This window comes from Rosa rugosa, chromosome 4, assembly GCF_958449725.1.
Source record: "Rosa rugosa chromosome 4, drRosRugo1.1, whole genome shotgun sequence".
NCBI classification, from domain to species: Eukaryota; Viridiplantae; Streptophyta; class Magnoliopsida; order Rosales; family Rosaceae; genus Rosa; species Rosa rugosa.
The window spans coordinates 40189588-40210168 of NC_084823.1; the positions used below are offsets into that span (position 1 = coordinate 40189588).

The 20581-nt window shown below is 41.4% G+C and overlaps 1 protein-coding gene, 1 long non-coding RNA gene and 1 pseudogene across 2 annotated transcripts; 2 read left to right on the top strand and 1 right to left on the bottom strand.

Annotated features, from left to right (window-relative positions):
• The first annotated feature begins 468 nt into the window (after window positions 1-468).
• LOC133742419 (general transcription and DNA repair factor IIH helicase subunit XPB1-like) lies at window positions 469-2591 on the top strand (annotated as a pseudogene).
• An 8594-nt stretch (window positions 2592-11185) lies between these two features.
• On the bottom strand, window positions 11186-13360 carry LOC133742167 (uncharacterized). Its single transcript, XR_009862386.1, has 3 exons — window positions 12846-13360; window positions 11773-11861; window positions 11186-11620 (listed from the first exon to the last, which is right to left on the bottom strand). It is a non-coding gene; the product is annotated as an uncharacterized LOC133742167 (long non-coding RNA).
• A 2135-nt stretch (window positions 13361-15495) lies between these two features.
• LOC133742166 (uncharacterized mitochondrial protein AtMg00810-like) lies at window positions 15496-17287 on the top strand. Its single transcript, XM_062169847.1, has one exon. It carries the CDS (start codon window positions 15645-15647, stop codon window positions 16914-16916), a length of 1272 nt encoding a protein of 423 aa, XP_062025831.1. The 5' UTR covers window positions 15496-15644; the 3' UTR covers window positions 16917-17287.
• The last annotated feature ends 3294 nt before the right edge of the window (window positions 17288-20581 follow it).

Consider the following 20581-nt stretch of genomic DNA (forward strand, 5'->3'; position numbering starts at 1 on the left):
GATTTAAAACTGAGACCAAAACTCAGAAAACCTCACCACAAAAAGGTGGAGACTCACCACAGAGGGTGGAGAGACTGGAGGGGCGTTGCCAACTCTCAAAACGAGAGAGAGAGAGAGAGAGAGAGAGAGGGGTAGTCTATTGTAACCAGTGCAACTACTCAGTTATCTAACTTGACATGTGGTCATTCTAAAAAAAAAAAAAAAAAAAAAACGACACGTGGTCTTTATCTTAAAATTACATTGACTAGCTAATTAAATTCCATAAGCGGTGGTCGGTGGACCTGAATCCTTTTATTCGTAGGATTCTTTTTTTTTTTTTTTTTGCTAATGTGATTAAGTTTCATGACCCTAGTTAGGTTTCCTAGTTGCTTCTCTATAAATATCATACAAGAGTTGAGAAAAGTTTGTCGCAAACATCTACCTCATCGGTTCTGAGAATTTTGATCTCCCTGGAGGAAGACAAAATCAATGGCGCACGGTGATGATGAGAGACCGAGTCAAATGCCCAAATTCTCTAATAACGACGATGGCAATGCAACAGACTATAGCAAATTAGAATGGAAGCCTGACCACCCCAATCGGCCTCTGTGGATTTGTCCCGATGGTCGAGTACTCCTGGAAACTAACTCGGCTTTTTACGAACACGCTCAGGATTTTCTCATTGCCATTGCCGAACCAGTTCGCAGGGCAGAGTTGATCCACGAGTATAACTTGACCCCGGAGTCATTGTGTGCGGCTGCCTCAACTGGTGTCAAACCAGAAACCATTATTTCTGTCTTGAATAAGCTCTCGAAAACCGAGCTCGGGAAACAACTCAATGATTTTATTCAGTCTTCTACTGCTAACAGCGGCAAAGCGAAGCTGGTCCTCAAGAACAATCGGTACTTTGTGGAATCCACATTCCCGGAGGTACTGAACACATTGCTTGAGGATAAACTTATATCTGAAGCAAAAATTAGTAGTATAAACTATATAACAAATAATGGCAAAGAATTCGAAATTGATCCTAACAAGGTTGAAGACATCATGAAACGTTGCTCGCAAGATGGTTTGAACTATCCCATGGTGGAGGAGTACGACTATAGAAACGATAATGTAAACCCCAATGTTGGTATGGAACTAAAGCCCCAAGCACGCGCGACGATACGACCATATCAGCTTAAGAGCTTGAGCACAATGTTTGGTAATGGTAGAGCGAGATCTGGTATAATTGTACTACCTTGCGGCGCAGGAAAATCCCTAGTTGGTGTTTCTGCAGCCTCCACAATAGGAAAGAGCTGCCTTTGTTTAGCAACGAATGGTGTTTCAGTTGATCAGTGGGTCTATCAGTTCAAGTTGTGGTCAACCATTCGAGATGGACAGATTTGTCGTTTCAAATCTGACTGTAAAGAAGAAGCTGCAGAGATGTTAATCCGCCGCAAAAGCAATGCTGCTGGGGTGGTGGTTGTGACTACATATAGCATGCTTGGCTGTGGTGGCAATAGGTCCCAACAGTCTAAAAACATTATTGAGGAAATAAAAAATAGAGAATGGGGGTTGATTCTCATGGATGAGGTTCATGTAACTCCTGCTGAATCGTTTCGAAATGTCATCCGAATCACCAAATCACACTGCAAGCTTGGCCTCACGGCGACGCTCTTGAGAGAAGATGACAAGATATCAGATCTCAACTTCCTCATTGGACCCAAATTATATGAAGCAAACTGGTTGGATTTGGCGAAACGAGGATACATTGCAAATGTGCTGTGCGCTGAAGTAAGGTGTCAGATGACAAAGGAGTTCTTTGCCGAGTATAAGAAAGAAAACTCCTACGAAAGAAAGCAAGCACTTTATTTGATGAATCCAAACAAGTTTAGGATATGCGAGTATCTTATACAGTTTCATGAGCAGCAGCGCCGTGGTGATAAGATCATAGTCTTTTCCGACAACCTCTTCACCCTCACTGAATATGCCACCAAGCTCCGAAAACCTATGATTTATGGTGCCACCACGCAGGCTGAGACGACAAAAGTTCTAGAAGAGTTCAAAACAAACCCGGATGTAAACACCGTATTCATGTCTAAGGTGGGTGATAACTCCTTGGACATTCCCGAGGCAAATGTGATCATTGAGATTTCATGGCACGGCGGTTCGAGACGACAAGAAGCGCAGCGTCTTGGTCGGATTCTAAGGGCCAAGAAAAGTAAAGAGAAGTACAATGCATTCTTCTATTCCCTTGTGTCATCGGATACACGGGAGATGGAATTTGCAGCTAAAAGGCAGCAGTTTTTGGTCGATCAAGGTTATAGTTATAAGATTGTTACAACCTTGCAATTGCCTAATTTTCCTCCACTTGGATCAGGAGCTTTGAGCTATGACAGTCTTCAAGATCAACGCACACTACTCAAGAAAGTGTTGAGCTTTAATGAGGCTATAGTTGGGGCCGAAGATCCACTAGTAGAAGATGTAGATGGCATGCATTGACGTTGAGGAAGTATCGACGAGTGCGAGTGGGAATAGGCTAGGAAACACCAAATTGGCAAAGGACAGATTAAAAAGTGCCCGAGGATCAAGCCAAGAAACATCCTTTGTTTAGAAATCGGTATGGCTGAGAATGATAAATGAAAACTGGCTGCTTCTCTTTTGGAAGTCCCCTCATGGAGTGGTCAGATTCCTTCTAGCTAGTTGGATGTAATATCGAGTTTTTATCCATAAATGGTCTAGTTGGATGTAATAAAAAAACTTAAATGGCCTATTTTTTTCAGCCGAAAATGACAAATAAAACTACAAACAATAATCAGTTGGATGTAATATGAGTTTTTATCCATTTACCCTAATTCTAGGTCATTTATCCTACTTATCCCATTAAGTTTTTTTAATTTTTCCTTACCCATAAAGACTCTAATAAGGTCTTCCTTAATACCCAATTAAGCTTTTATTTTTTTATTTTTTTTTTTGTGACTATTTTACCCTCCCCTCTTGTTACATAGAGAGAGAGAGAGAGAGAGAGAGAGAGAGAGAGAGAGAAGCCATAAGAGACTTCACGGGAGTCCCGTCATTGGCCGCCGCCCACCGGACTTTTCTGAAAACCTCGCCGGAGGTCCCCAAAGAGGTCGTTGGGGATCTCATAGGTCGCCGGAAATGTTTATTGCCCCCAAATAGACATTTATTTCCCACCAATAAACCTCTGGGAGGCAATAGAGGTTTATGAAACCTAACAGGAAGTCCCCAAAGAGGTTGTTGGAGATCTCATATGGGGCCGGAGAGGTTTATTCCCCTCGCCCCCAATAGAACTTTTGGTTGTCAGAATAGGAATTAATTTTCTTAAAATTAGACAAATAAAACTTTGATTAAGGAAAAAAACGAGGTGATTGTATCAATTCAAAATATTTATTGCCCCCCAATAGATCTTTATTGCCTTCCAATAAACATTTATTACGAGATAATAAAACATTTCTTTTCTTTTTTTTCTTTGCTTCTCGGCCTTCTGCATGCCCACAGTATACAAAAATAATAATAATAATAATAAATAAATAAATAAAATTTGATTTGGGCACCAAGAAATGCTCTAGGCACCAAATTGGAGCAAACACACCGAGTCGGGGTCGAGTTCTACGAGTTTCTTGCACTACTAGGCTACACCTGTAGTCTGATAATCAATGAGAGAGAGCACTCCACCTCTCTCTAAATCGACTCCCCCATTTTTGACCACCCTACTTTCAAGCTTGCTTCCGACATCTCCTTCATCCAACCCAGCTAAAGGTGCCCCTAATTTCAACCTCAATTCCCCATAACTCTTCGAATTCTTCACCAAATCGATCTTCTCTACTTTAATTGCAGGAATCTTATACAGATAATTTTCACCTTAGGATGATCTTTACAGAGAACTTGACTGCTTCGCCACCAGGTCTCTGCAGATAATAAACCTTTACTGCCCCCTAATAGAGGGGCAATAAACCTCTATTGCCCCCTTAGAGACCTTTATTGGGGGGCAATAGAGGTTTATGAAACCTCATCGGAAATCCCCAAAGAGGTTGTTAGAGATCTCATATGGGGCCGGAGAGGTTTACTGCCCCCCAATAAACCTTTATTACCCCCCAATAGACTTTTCGGTTGTTTTAATGGGAACTAATCTCCCTAAAATTAGATAAATAAAACTTTGACTGAGAAAAAAGACGAGGAGATTACATCAATTCAAAATATTTATTGCCCCCCAATAGACTTTTATTGCCCCCAATAAACCTTTATTACGATATAATAAAGGGTTTTTGTCCATTTACCCCATTTCTAGGGATTTTTTTCCCACTAACCCCATTGAGTTTTTTTAATTCCCTCTTACCCAATACACTCTAAGGGAGTCTTCCCTAATACCCCATTAAGATTATTTTTTTTGTTTTTAATTTTTTTTTAATACCATTTTACCCCTCACTCCTTATTTACTTAGAGAGAGAGAGAAAATAGAAGAGAGAGAAACCATAGGAGACTTCGCCGGAGCCCGTCACCGGCCGCCGGAATCCGGTCACCGGCCGCCGGAATCCGGTCACCGGCCGCCGGATTCCGGTCACCGGCCGCCGGATTCCGGCCAACTTTCGCCGGATTCCGGCCAACTTTCGCCGGATTCCGGTCACCGGCCGCCGGATTCCGGTCACCGGAATTTGTTGAAAATCTCACCGGAAATGTTTTTTGGCCCCCAATAGACATCTATTGCCCCCCAATAGACCTCTATTGCCTCCTATTGCCCCCCAATAGACGTCTATTGCCCCGATAGTCTATTGCCCCCTAATAGACGTCTATTGCCCCCCAATAGACGACTATCAGCCATGTATTGCCCCCCAATAGACGTCTATTGCCCCCCAATAGAACTTTCGGTAGCCGAAATAGGAACTAATCTTCCTAAAATTTGACAGATAAAACTTTGATTAAAGAAAAAAACGAAGAAATTATATCAATTTTAAAACGTCTATTGCCTCCCAATAGACGTCTATTGCCCCCCAATAGACGTTTCGATTACCGAAATGAGAACTAATTTTTCCAAAATTACACAAATATAACTTTAATTAAAGAAAAAAAAGAGGAGATTACATTAATTTAAAATATCTATTGCCCCGCAATAGACGTCTATTGCCCCCCAATAGACGTCTATTGTCCCTCAATAAAACTTGTTTTTTCCTTTTTTTTTCTTTCCTTTTCGACCTTCTGCCCCCTATTTTACCAAAAAAGTAAAAAAATAAAAAAAGCAAGAGGGTTGCAACTCAATCATAAAAAAACAAGTCAAGGTATGGACTATATGCAGGATGAGTAGGCTCCAATCTTCAAAGATTCTCTAATACTAGTTGTTGCAAGTCCATACAATAGATAATTAAGGAAAAATAAAAAGAAAAGGAGAAAAAAAAGATGGCTGGAAGATTATCTGATAAGACTAGTCAAAGATTCTCTAATACTAGTTGTTGCAAGTCCTTCATGCTTTCAGTAAATCTCCCCTTTCGATTTTTCAAAAACAAATTGCACTACATAAAGTCACCAATGCACCATCTGGGACCACACAAAACAGATAGGCATGTCAATTCTTCCAAGAAAGATGTTCTCTTTCTCTCTCCCCGTAAGCATTCTACATTTCTGAAAGCCATCAGCCATTAACTTCCAGAACTGTGATTTTTATACATACCGGAACCACCCCCACAACTGAATCCAGCACAGAAACACACCTGATATTCCAAATCCTTACCAGTCCTCCTACTGTTCCAATCTGGAATTGAAGCCCAAAACTGCCCAAAGTAGTACTAACTAGCCTTGTTTCAATTTCAACCTTCTTCGCTTCCTGTAGTATTAATATATCAGCTCCACTCTCTGCCACCGGAATTCCTCGTTGCCAATCGCCGGCGGCTCTGCATCAGCCATGGAGTCCTCCGTTTCAATTTCATCGTCGGCGAGGCGTCCAGAGGCCCATCGACGACGTCGTCTAGTCGTCCTTGTCAGCGCGACGGCGGTTGGACGTGGCTGAGCTCACCGGCGAGCTGCACCGGAATGTGAGCTAGAGGTCAAACCGCGCCGGAGTTGGAGATCGGGGAGCGAATCGACGCCGGCCGGAGGTGGAGAGAGAGAGAGAGAGAGAGGATCGACGGCTGCCGGAGGTGGAGTTTGGAGCGAATCAACGCCGGCTGGAGGTGGAGAGAGAGAGAGAGAGGGGGGGTGTTTTAGATCGGAGGAGATAAAGGGGGGGGGGGAGAGAGAGATCCCAGGCATATGTGGAGTTTATTAATTTGTTTGAGGGTAACATTGTCTTTCTACGTTAAATTGGGTAAGGAGGAATAAAAATTTGTTGCTGGGGTAAGTGAGATAACTTTTGCTCATTTTGGGGCTTTGGGTCAAGGACCCTATAATAAAACTTTTTTTTCTTTTTTTTCTTGAGAATTTTAAATGCACACCCCTAATTACTTAATACACACTCCATACTTAATACACCACCCATTTAATTTCCCATTCTAATATTTTACTAAATACACAACCCAAAGTACCTAAAATATCCTAAATCTCAAAAATCATGAAATATCGATACTACTTTTTAACTATATTAAATAGTAACCTTAATGTGATTAGTATATTATAGTATATTGACGTTTCGTAAATGACCATTTCGATTACTTGTGTTAGTTATTGAGAAATCCATAAAGATTTATTATTGTTCCCTTTAAATAGATGCATATAAATAAGTTTCGTGTTATTTGAGCTCTCATCCACCAAACACCATGTTAATCAAGTATAAAATTATGAGTTGAACATTCAACCAAAACTATATCAGTAGTTTCTCCACAGTGGCGGAACTAAAAAGTTGTCATTAGAGGGGCCAAACAAATTACTAATTACAAAAAAAATTTCACCTGTGATGTTTTGTATTAGAAAATAAATTGATTAATCATAACTCTTAGAACAAAAAAGAAAATTAACAAAAAAATGGGAGTAAAGCGATATGTTTTAAAAACATTTAATGCCATTGATTTTGAAATTCTAAATATTATAGTTTCTGACCTCATTTAATTACAATTTATTTAAGAAAAATTAAATTAGATAGTTTCTAACTTTATTCTTGTATTAAATTGGGAGGCCATGTATAGAAATTTGTTGTATTTATCTAACTATTTATACATAAATAGAATAATATAAGGAAAATATGACTATTTTTTTCTTCTTCTAATGCATAGATGTCTGTTTTGGTTATTTAACCTACCTACAAAATCTAATTTGAAATATAAAATAATAGGGATGTGTATTAAGTGATTAGGGGTGTGTATTTAAAATTTCTCCTTTTTTTTTTCCTTCTCGGCCTTCTGCCCACAATATACAAAAAAAAAGAATTAATAAAAAAAATTGATTTGGTCATGCAGAAATGCTCTGAGCACCGAATTGGAGTAAACGCACCAAGCCGGGGTCGAGTTCTACGAGTTTCTTGCACTACTAGGCTACACAAGCAATCTGATAATCAATGAGAGAGAGCACTCCACCTCTCTCTGAATTGACTCCCCCATTTTTGACCATCCTACTTTCAAGCTTGCTCTCGACATCTCCTTCATCCAACCCAGCTAAAGGCACACCTAATTTCAACCTCAATTCCCCATAACTCTTCGAACTATTCACCAAATCGTCTCTACTTTAATTACAGGAATCTTATACAGAGAATCTTCATCTTAGGATGATCTTTACAGAGAACTTGACAGCTTCGCCACCAGGTGTCGGAATTTGAACCGAATCCTGTAGTCCCTGGAAAAATTGAGAAGTCGAGTGGGTATTGGAGAGCCATTGGACTGAACCGAGTACGAGTCGGTGTTGGTGCAGAAAAATTCCGTAGAGGAGTTTGACTCACCAATGAATGCGGACTGGAGCGGGAGCTGATCGGGAACGATCGAGAAGCTTCCCTCGAGCGTTGACTCGAAGTTTGACCGTCGGCTCGAGGAGGAGGGGGGGTACCTGCAGAAAACTCTCCGATGCCTAAGTCAGTATGTTTCTTAGTAGTGGAGTAGAGTGAATTGGAATTCGATGCATTACCTTGATGTCGAGCAGCTTATTTATAGGCGATGACTTACTTAGGGAGCAAGCCGTCATTATTCCGGCTTTTATGGATGTATTTATTTACACACTTTATGATGACAATTATTGCTGCACTAATAACAGTTAATCATTGCGTACTTACGACCGTCATTCATTGTGTATTTATGATAGTCATTCATTGCGCACTTATAATCATAATCATTGTGCGTAGTTATTGTCGTAATAATCGCCACATTCATGACTGAAATTTAACGTCATTCTAACTACGGAGTTAATCGCTTTAATTGCGGGCCCAGCAGAATTTGACCACTCCCACAATGCCCCCAAATTTTCTCTTTGGACACTCGTCCTAAGAGGAAATTTCCATTCTCTGGCTGTTTCGAATCTTGCCTCGATTATTTCCTCGAGCCCTGGCCGTCCCGATTCTTTCCTCGAGCCCTGGCCGCCCCGATTCTTTCCTCAGGCCCTGGCCGCCCCAATTCTTTCCTCGGGCCCTGGCCGCCCCAAATCTTTCCTCGGGCCTTGGCCGCCCTGAATCTTTCCTCGGGCCCTGGCCGCCTCGATTCTTTCCTCGGGCCCTAACCGCCTCGATTCTTTCCTCAAGGTGAAGATTCATTTTCAGCATGAGATATGGAATTGCCCCCATTTCCCTTTGAATCTGATCAACAACATTTTATTCTCCTTGGCCACCGGCCTTGGGTATTTACTCTGGCCACCAGCCTTACACATACATTTCAACAACACTAACCACAAATATATTTCAAATATAAAAGGAAAAAATCAGAATATGATTACTAAAGGAAAGAACGCTAGTTTACGTTACCCAGACTTTTATCACTTCGGGGCTTGTATTCCATCACTCCCAATCCTTAGTGACAGAAATGAGATTTCTAATGGTGCAGCTCCCGCCATCACTTTTTAGGGAAAAGTGCTTCCTACAGACGGCGCCACTTGTTGGTGCAGAAAAATTCCGTAGAGGAGTTTGACTCACCAATGAATGCGGACTGGAGCGGGAGCTGATCGGGAACGATCGAGAAGCTTCCCTCGAGCGTTGACTCGAAGTTTGACCGTCGGCTCGAGGAGGAGGGGGGGTACCTGCAGAAAACTCTCCGATGCCTAAGTAAGTATGTTTCTTAGTAGTGGAGTAGAGTGAATTGGAATTCGATGCATTACCTTGATGTCGAGCAGCTTATTTATAGGCGATGACTTACTTAGGGAGCAAGCCGTCATTATTCCGGCTTTTATGGCTGTATTTATTTACACACTTTATGATGACAATTATTGCTGCACTAATAACAGTTAATCATTGCGTACTTACGACCGTCATTCATTGTGTATTTATGATAGTCATTCATTGCGCACTTATAATCATAATCATTGTGCGTAGTTATTGTCGTAATAATCGCCACATTCATGACTGAAATTTAACGTCATACTAACTACGGAGTTAATCGCTTTAATTGCGGGCCCAGCAGAATTTGACCACTCCCACAATGCCCCCAAATTTTCTCTTTGGACACTCGTCCTAAGAGGAAATTTCCATTCTCTGGCTGTTTCGAATCTTGCCTCGATTATTTCCTCGAGCCCTGGCCGTCCCGATTCTTTCCTCGAGCCCATCGGGTATCGAAGACTCACATCCTCTACCCCAGTGGGTACCGGAGTCTCACTTCCTCTACCCCATCGGGTATCAGAACCAAGTCCTCTCTGTACCCCATCGGGTATCGAAGACTCACATCCTCTACCCCATTGGGTACCGGAGACTCACATCCTCACCCCATCGGGTATCAGAGCCAAGCCCCTCCTCTACCCCATCGGGTATCGGAGTCTCACTTCCTCTACCCCATTGGGTACCGGAGTCTCACTTCCTCTACCCCATCGAGTATCAGAGCCAAGTCCTCTCTGTACCCCATCGGGTATCGGAGACTCACATCCTCTACCCCATTGGGTATCGGAGTCTCACTTCCTCTACCCCATCGGGTATCAGAGCCAAATCCTCACTACCCCATTGGGTACCGGAGGCCCAACCCTCACCCTATCGCAGCGTGTAGATTAGCTACCTACTACGTAACCCGCTCAAGATATCCCTTGAACGGGAACTTGGGGGACTCCCTATAGGCACACTAGTGCCAAACTTCCGAGACAATAATAAGTCCCCACCCAAGAAACATCTTGAACGGGAACTTGGGGGACTTGTACATGCTAGGGAAGTCTGAACTAAGTTTGGCACTATCTGCTGGGCCCATCGGTACTCCCATGTACTATGCCATGGGCCGGGTTCACGACCCACCATGGCGGGGCTCATTGGGGATGCCACCCCGGGCACCCAGGAGGACCCTGGGCAAGGTCAGCACAGCCCAATTATTTACACACAGGACTGATATGGCATCAGAAGAACAACTAGTGTCCCACATCGAAGATGGGGGAGACTTCCTTCACATGCTCGAGTATAAAGGCATTAGCACAACCACCTTTTACGGGTAATAACTCATTTGTCTACTATTTACTTACTGTACACCTATATTAGCTTCTCACTCAGTCATCGGAGAGGTGTAAACCGTCCGGTACGGTTTACCCCTCTAAGCGTGTGTTCTTGGTACAGGATTTAGGAGGTGCATCGGTACCCCAGACGGTATAGCATTCTGTGTGAGGTACCCGGAGAAAGCCACCAGAAACACTCACCTTGAAAGAAGTAATATTTTTGGTTAAAACTATTACATGTGTTATTATGGAAATATAAGGACCATTGAACCTGTGGCGACCCGGAGACCGGATTACCACAGCGCCGCCTCCCCAAGGAACCCTACTCCCGCGACACTTGGAGTAAGTGTTTTGGGCCTAGAATTCCTCAAAGAGACAAGGCCTTTAGGTTGGAAAGCAAGAAATCTATAAGCCCGAAATTCTTGGGCTTGTATAGTGGGCTTGGCTCGTAATCACAAGATTACGAACTAGGCGAATAAGAGGAAAGGAAGGTGGTGTTGAGTTGAGTTTTAGAACCTATGTCAATTTTTAATTCTTAGCCCCAAGTTTGCATTAAGTTCATTAAATGGTAATTTATGTGAGTCTTCTAGGTCTAGCCCACTAGGACCTAAATTCAAATGGAGGTTCTAACCCTAGGGTTCCACTTTGGTGGTAAGCAATCACACACATCATCAACCATACATAGTGTTACAAAACTTTAGTGAAATCAAGCAAGCCGAAAGGAAATAAACTTTAAATATAGTAAAACAAATTGTGTCCTCCAAGGATTATCCTCCGTGCCCAAGCTTCAACAACAACAGCCTGCAAAACAAACTAAAGTAGGGGTTAGGCTCCTACATCCAGTCATTGCCCATGCCCGCCCCCATATCTAAGTTTAAAAACATGAGTTATTGTTTTGAATAAAAGAAGTAGATAAAACCGGTTTGCGCTTCCACGTGATCGTCACCACGTAACTACAATCCCACGGCAATTGATCATCTTTCACACTTCCATCACAACCGTCCATCTAGCCAATCACTTTCCGGAATTCATTAATCACAAGGCTAGAGACAAAGGGGAGATAACAAGGGCATGGTGCACACTGCCCACCACCGGTGGCTCAAGGAGGAACTGACCTCTCCTTACATCCCCATCAATTGCCAACACATCAATTCAATCCACGCAAACCATTTCAATTGTAAAACAGATAATTTCCAAAAACCATGCAAGAGACCTCATATAAAACATAGTATATGCAAGAAAAGCATAGATAGAGTTAAAGGCATCCCCTACCTGGAACTCGAGCTTTCTCTTGCAGCACTTGGCCTCAATGCAACCTTGTAGCAACCACCACTTCACAAGATTCCACCACGATGTCAAGCCTAGATCAATAAGCGGCATTAATAACGATAAACTAGGCTAGCTATTCACACGCAATACTCTCCAAAGAGAACCTTTCCTTTAACCTAATTGACTAGCTAATAACCAGACCATTTGGGCACTAAGGGAGAGTTGGTTTTTCAGGAAAAAGTGGCAGAAACACCTTTCAAAGATAAGTTGTCAAAAGCTGGAAACGGAGTATAAGTAAGAACTGTTAAGGGCCAAGGAAAAGTGTTCAAAGCACTTGAGATAAATTCTTGAGAAATTTTGAAAGAAGGATGGCTTGTCAACCAACTCAGTACGATTGAAATGGCTATTGAATTTCAAGTGAAACCAAACAAAGAGTAAAGGTTTTAAAGGCTGAAGTAAAACAATGTGCAGATTCTTTCCAGAAATACAAGCTTCTGTCCCCCTATTTCAAAATTGCATAACTAATTCCAGAAAAATGCTTTTGGGGTGATTTAAATTCTGGAACGTTCATATATTTGTCTAATATATTTCTCTAGAAGAAACTGACCCCAAATTCTCAACGGTTTAGCTCCAGTTTTGAAATGAATACAACTGGGTCAGATTTTACTGAAAACTGAAAATCTGCAGAAACTGGTTCTTTTGTGTAAAGCTCGTTTGGTACCCAAAATGGCTGGTTAAGTAGACTCTAAGACACCTACAAAAAGTATCTAAAGCTTCTAAAGGCTTAAAGTCTCAGTCACCCTTCAATACTATAAGGGGAAGGTCTTGTAGCTCACTAACATGATGTTTTGAAGACATGGTGTTTGGACAACAGTAACACAAATAAACTCTTTGATCAAGCATGATTTCAATGTTCAAAATAACCATGGTTTAGCATACCCCCAACACATCAGAAAGAATGAAAGGTTCTAAGCTAAAACAACAAGGTTCCCACCACAATAGTGACAAGTTGTAATCTGCAAGAGTTTGTAACAACAACCAAAAATACATAGTGTTAAGGAAATGATGATACTCACCAAAAACTAACAAAAAAAGATGAGCTTCTCTTGAGGATTTCAACAGGAAAGAGAGCTGAAGGAGCTGATTGGATCGAGTCCAGCCACAGGCCAAGAAGTTTGCTCAATCTCGAACATGCAAAGTGAAACAGAGACTGCTCAATATGTAAATGAGGTGTTTTGAACGTATTGAGTCTAAAATTATTGGAATATATCACATGCTGTCTACTTTGTTGTCCACCTTCCTGTACATAGATGCCTTCCACTTTGCTGCAATCTGCTTTCATCATTAACCAACCACTACAACTTTTACTTTTGATTTTCCTTTTTGCTTTCACTTTCCTTTTCTTTCCTTGTTTGCTGCCTTGTTTGCCGATATATAGGCAGTGCACTTCATGCACATACCATGCAGCACATCACATGCAAGTAGAAGCAAAGTCATAGGTGTGAACACATGAAAAGCAAAGCCATGCTTTTCCCTTTCATCATTAAGCTCTTTCGTCTTCTTTATATAGTTTTAGCTTGTAATATGCTTTCCTTACGATGTAATACTAGAAAACCTTTCACAAAGGATCTCTTTCATTTCTTCATGGTATCAGAGCAGGAATTCAAAGCCTGACTCTATCTTTTTTTACTGGGAGTATGATGAATTTCACCTCTAATCCCGCTGCTTTGATTAATGAATTTGCTGCCTATCTCAACAAGAGTCAGATGCATGGTGAAAAAGAAGAATCAGCTATAACTGGGAGTGAAAGCCACACTCCACTCCTTGGAAAATTTGCTGGCTTTCTTGCAGAAACTGATTGTGTCCCACATGAAGAAGCCTCAGGTATTCTAAAATCCTTCTCAACTGCTCTAAATGTTTGTGCTGTGGATGATTATTGGATTATAGACTCAGGAGCTTCGGATCACATGACAAATAAGCTTAAAAACTTGCATGATTTTGAAAAATTGTCCACTCCTTCTAAAGTATCAGTAGCAAATGGCCAAAGTGTTTCTGTTTTAGGGAAAGGAAAACTAAAATTACTTTCCAGTCACATTGATTCAATTGCTCTTTATGTTCCTTCCTTTCCTTTTCAACTTTTATCTGTTGGAAGAATTATACATACCTTGCAATGTCTTGTCATTTTCTCTCCACATAAGGTTATATTTCAGGATCTCATCAGCAAGAAGACCATTGGTGAAGGTTTCTTCTTGAATGGACTTTATTACCTGTCAAAAAACTCCTTTACCTCCAAGGTTTTTCAAACTAGTTTAGCTCAAGATCATCATCTTTGGCATAAGCGTTTGGCTCATCCATCTGAGAATGTGTTGTCTTTTTTGTTCCCTAATATGCACAAGGCAGTAAATCAATGTGATGTCTGCCATTTGTCAAAATCCTCTAGATTACCATTTACTTCTTCTCTGTCTAGGGCTAGTAGCCCTTTCGAAATTGTGCATTCAGACATTTGGGGTCCAGTTCTTGAGTCCTATGATGGATTTAAGTATTTTGTAACATTTGTAGATGATTTTACGAGGATTACTTGGTTGTATCTTTTGAAACTAAAAAGTGAAGTTGTGGATGTTTTTAAGGATTTTCATAAACTTATCATCACTCAATTTTCATCATCTGTTCATATTTTACGATCTGATAATGGTTCTGAGTATATGTCCAATAACATGTCACAATACTTGAGCTCACAAGGCATTGTGCATCAAACTAGCTGTGTTGGTACTCCTCAACAGAATGGGATTGCCGAGAGGAAAAATCGAGACATTCTTGAAAAAACCAGAGCTCTTATGTTTCAAATGAATGTTCCCAAAAAATTTTGGTCTCAAAGTGTTCTCACTGCCACATATCTCATCAATAGATTACCTAGCAGAGTACTTGGTTTCAAATCTCCTCTTGAAGTGTTGAAAGGTAGAAAGATTGATCTGTCTCACTTGAAAGTCTTTGGCTGCACATGCTTCGTTCATATTCAAGCTCATCAACGTGATAAACTTGATCCTAGAGCTGATAAATGTGTTTTCTTAGGATATTCATCTACTCAAAAAGGGTATAAATGCTACAATCATGCTACTAGGAAACTCATTGTCTCCAGGGATGTAAGATTTGATGAAGTTACTCCTTATTTCACAAGGAAATCATGTGATACTGGACAGGGGGAGTTCCTATCTGATCTGTTCCCAAGTCCAAATCTCCCTATTGTTGAGGATTGCAATCCTTCTATAAATCCTGCTGTTCCAGTTCAAGAAGCTCCAGCTCTCCCTACTGTTGAGGATTGCAATCCGTCTATCAATCCTGCTGTTCCAGTTCAAGAAGTTTCAGCTGTTCTTTCTGATCCAGAGATTGATATGCAATCTGTTGCCGAACCTCATGATGTGCAATATGTTGTCGAGCCTCCTGCTCCACCTGTAGTTGTTCTTCGTAGAAACCCTCCACGAGAACGAGGTCCTCCATCAAAGCTCAAGGACTATGTAACCTACAATGCAAGGTACCCGATGTCACACTTCATCTCTTATAAGAATTTTTCATCTGCTCATTCTGCATTTCTGAGTGTCCTTGATAATACTCATGAACCTCAAAGTTTTGAGGAAGCCAATCATCTTGCTGAATGGAAGCAGGCTATGGCAGATGAACTTCAAGCTCTCAATGATAATAATACTTAGAGTATTGTTCGAATTCCAAAAGGGAAGAAGGCTGTAGGTTGCAGATGGATTTACAAGACCAAGTTTCACTCTGATGGCACGGTGGAGAGACATAAAGCTCGTTTAGTGGCTCGTGGTTTTACTCAAACATATGGGGTAGATTACAAGGAAACCTTTGCTCCTGTTGCTAAAATGAATACAGTAAGAGTTTTGTTATCAGTTGCAACTAATCATGCATGGCCTCTCTACCAAATGGATGTCAAAAATGCTTTCTTACATGGTGATCTTGAAGAGGAAGTCTATATGAGGTTACCTCCCGGTCATTCTCAATCTCATGATCCTGATATAGTGTGCAAGCTTCACAAAGCCATCTATAGCTTAAAACAATCTCCACGTGCATGGTATGCCAAACTTAGTTCAGTACTTGAAGAAGTCGGTTTTCACAGAAGCAATGCAGATTCTTCATTGTTCATTCGCATTGGCTCAACCAGTAAACTTCTGGTGCTTATCTATGTTGATGATTTAATCGTAACAGGTGACAACGCTGAAGAGATTGAGTTGCTTAAACAATCGCTTCGAAATAGGTTTGCTATCAAAGATTTGGGGATTCTTAAATATTTTCTTGGTATCGAAATGGCTACTTCTCATAAAGGTCTCTTTCTTAACCAAAGAAAGTATGTTCTTGATTTGCTGCAAGATGCAGATATGAAGGATTGCAAACCAGCCCGCACTCCCCTTGATAGTAAGCTGCAATTTGATGCATCAAGTGAGTCTCCCTGTAATCTAGCTGCCTATCAAAGATTAGTTGGTAAGCTTATTTATCTCACGATCACTAGACCTGACATTGCTTACGCTGTAAGCATTGTCAGCCAATTCATGCATGCTCCAACTTTGGCTCATCTTCACATTGTAAAGAGAATCCTTCGTTATCTCAAAGGTTCCGTTGGTAGAGGCATTTTGATGAAAAACAATGGAGACACTCACATAATGGGATACACTGATGCTGATTGGGCAGACAACTCCCTTGATCGTAAATCCACTACTGGCTTCTGCACATTTGTTGGTGGTAACCTGGTTACTTGGAAGAGCAAGAAGCAAACTGTTGTTGCTCGTTCTAGTGCAGAAGCTGAATACCGAGCTATGGCCTCCACTGCTTGTGAGCTTATTTGGCTAAAAGGTCTCCTCTCTGATTTGGGGTTCCCTACTAGTCAACCAATGTCCCTTTTCTGTGACAATCAAGCTGCAATGCACATTGCTTCTAATCCAGTCTTTCATGAAAGAACCAAGCACATCGAGGTTGATTGCCATTATATTCGAGCTCAAGTTCAATCCAAAATTATTGATACTCATTACACTCGAAGTCATGACCAGCTGGCTGATATTTTCACCAAATCTCTCTCCACTGCTCAGTTCCATCGAATTCTTGGCAAGCTTGGCTCAATGAACCTCCTTGATCCAGCTTGAGGGGGAGTATTGGAATATATCACATGCTGTCTACTTTGTTGTCCACCTTCCTGTACATAGATGCCTTCCACTTTGCTGCAATCTGCTTTCATCATTAACCAACCACTACAACTTTTACTTTTGATTTTCCTTTTTGCTTTCACTTTCCTTTTCTTTCCTTGTTTGCTGCCTTGTTTGCCGATATATAGGCAGTGCACTTCATGCACATACCATGCAGCACATCACATGCAAGTAGAAGCAAAGTCATAGGTGTGAACACATGAAAAGCAAAGCCATGCTTTTCCCTTTCATCATTAAGCTCTTTCGTCTTCTTTATATAGTTTTAGCTTGTAATATGCTTTCCTTACGATGTAATACTAGAAAACCTTTCACAAAGGATCTCTTTCATTTCTTCAAAAATCGAGGAAACAAAGGAGAACTTGATGGCTTAAGAATCTTACCAACTGTTGGTATCAGTCTCAAGCAAGGTGTTGGGGATTCGGGTAGAGCAAGAGAGGAAGTTTAAGCAGAAATCCGGAACAGGCTTGCTCCGGAACAGCTTCCGCTTCGAGGGGTGTACAGGTCTCAAATCAATTCCGATGGAGCTGAAATTTGGAGGCTAGATAGAGGAGACATAGGCGAACAACTTTGATGAAGAACGTTTTCTGATCGGAGATCTCGAACTAGGTGTTTCGAGGCTCGTAAACGGACTGATGTGTCCAGGGACGAGAGAAAAGGTGAGAAGAGAAGGGTGAATGACGATTTATGGCCTGGGTTCTCTCTTTTGAAGGTCTGAGATGATGTTCTTGGAGGAGTTGCCCTTTGCATGATGGAAACGTGGAGGGGAAGAGCTGAGCGAGGCTCCCTTTCTCTCTGTCCAACTCTGACGTGAACAAGGAAAGAGGAAAAGCTGAGTTTTGCGTGTGAAGGAGAAGGCTCAGCTTTGGGCAGATAAATTTGGGGTAAAAGAATAAGGTGGTAAAAACCCAAAATGATGGGGAAAATAAAAGTAAAATAAGTAAATACAAGAAAACTCAAATTAAAGTGTTGACAATGCCAAATAAGGATCGGATCTCACAAAACTTATTTTTAGATAGAGAAATGGCAAGCAAGTTTTTGTCGGAGTTTTGCTCGAGTTTGAAAAACATAAGGAGTAAATAAATTGTGCTTTTGAAAGTCGGTGAGATGCTTGACGAGTAAGTTTCGGGTAAGGCGAGCAGAAATTTCTCCAATTATTAAGAAAGGTAAAATAAGAAAATCGTAAACGCACGCACGAGTATATTTCAAAATTATGCAAAAATGTCATTATGAGCTACAACCATGTTGGATCAAGGAAGAGGTTTGGGTCAAAGGTTGACTAACTTATTGGGCTAGGTTCACTAGCATACCCGTCGGTTGGGTGTCCAGAGTAAATTTTGGACTCTAACCTTACGCTATTCTCGGGCCCAAGGCCCAAACTATTTCCAAAAGTATTTAGCCGAACAAAGGTCGCGAAAAATTTTCCCGTCAAAAAGTGACGTTTGGAATTTCACGGGGTCTACAGAACCTCTGATCAATTCGGACGAGAGATGTTAGAAATCTCAATAATACAAAGTTGAAAGACATGAAGAGGTCCAAATACTTACCTGAAACCTGCTTGAATTTCAAACCTAAATCTGAATTTGAAGGAGCCTAAAAAAGAGAGTTGAGGGTTTGAATGAGTGACTTGAGTCCCTTGAAATCCGGATCCATATTCGACCCAAAACTCTCTAATATACGATCGCTTATGTTTTTGATCCAAATCATCAATTTCATTCATCTCAAGCCAGAATGGCACGGATACATACCTTCCCTTGCCAAACGTCGGACAAGTTTAGGACGTGGTATGCTAGCACCACCCATTAGACAACCAGTGCTCACTTATTCAAAAGCGAGCCTAATAACTATGAAAAAACACATAGAAATTAGGCGAAGTTCCAAAAGAAAAAACAAACTGTAAATTTTCTCCTTGCCCCTAACAGTTGGGCTAGGAGGTTTGGAAAGACTGTAAATGTGATGTTCTAAGTCGATCCTCCTCGATTCCAAGACGAAACCATGAAGAGCCCATTAGTGAAGTAACAGAATTCTCCGGGGTGCCAAATACGAAAACCCAAAGGACCCAAGCTTTTCAATTTGGGCCACACTTGGGTCGAAAACCAGTTTGATTTAGGCCACCTAAATGATTTAGACACCCCACCAGAAGTAGGGATCCTCTCACCGGCGACCATTCTGCCCTTTGCCATCATCGACCTCGCCACCCTATGCTCAGATCGGAGAGCACTGTCTGCTGCCGCCGCTCCAAGGGACCGGAAGCCTTCAATCACAGTCACAGTACGGTGGAAAACTCTATCACACCCTTTCAAAGCCGGAATCGATTCTCCTAGCCATTTCTGGCCAGCAATCCACTTCAAACCTAGAGCCAAGCCGACCCACAATTCTTTATCTCCCGGTTTATCCTTAATCCTCGTCCAGCCGAGCCTTTGACCGCCAGACCTGTCATCCAGAAACAATCTAGATCGATTCCAAATCATCTCCGCAGTCAGCATGTCAACCCACACAATTTGATCGAAAGAGAGTTTCAGTCGCCCCCTCCGTGGTCGAATTTGAAAGCCAGACATCCACGCACGCTCACCGATCGCAAACAGATTCATCCGGCTATTTCTACCATCTTCAAGTTCACACCAAGGAGATCTGGTGGTGATGCCCAGAACGGGACGTGTTGACAAGGCTAAGCGGTTGCCGGAAGAAGCCCGCGTTGGAAAGTGGTTGAAGAGTGTGGAGAACAAATCCCCACTTAGGATAGAGACCGGAATCGGTCGTCGGATTAGAGATCCATAGCCTCGGCGGCTAGGGTTTGGAGAGAGCCAGAGCCTCATTTTTAACTATAGCCATAACGTGTTCTCAAGGTTTTGCCACGGTTTGAGTTCCTCCAGCCTCTTTCTCCGAAATGGCTCTCTTTTGTTGAAGCCGAGAGAGAGAGAGAGAGAGAGAGAGAGAGAGAGAGAGAGAGAGAGAGAGAGAGAGAGAGAGAGAGAGAGAGAGAGAGAGAGAGAGAGAGAGAGTGTGGCGTGGATGCAATTTCTTAATTATATGAAGGGTAAATTGTCATTTTATTATAAACTGGGTATGTGGGATTAAAAATCTGTTGTTGGAGTAGGTGAGATAATTTTATCCAATTTTAGTGTTTTTGGTCAAGGACCCATGTAATATTTATATGATTATAATCACTCACCTTGAAAGAAGTAATATTTTTGGTTAAAACTATTACATGTGTTATTATGGAAATATAAGGACCATTGAACCTCTGATCAATTCGGACGAGAGATGTTAGAAATCTCAATAATACAAAGTTGAAAGACATGAAGAGGTCCAAATACTTACCTGAAACCTGCTTGAATTTCAAACCTAAATCTGAATTTGAAGGAGCCTAAAAAAGAGAGTTGAGGGTTTGAATGAGTGACTTGAGTCCCTTGAAATCCGGATCCATATTCGACCCAAAACTCTCTAATATACGATCGCTTATGTGATAACCATATATCTCAAAAGTATCTAATTTAAGTTTAGTGAATACATAAACCCTTCTATTTGTTTTAATTTAATGTACATCTGCGTAAAGCATAATCGTACTCAACAACTCTGGACGAACAAAATTTTTTCCTACAAACACA

What these genes read in the sequence shown, in the direction of transcription:
- LOC133742166 (XM_062169847.1), top strand. Translation starts at nt 15,645, where the DNA reads ATGAATACAGTAAGAGTTTTGTTATCAGTTGCAACTAATCATGCATGG.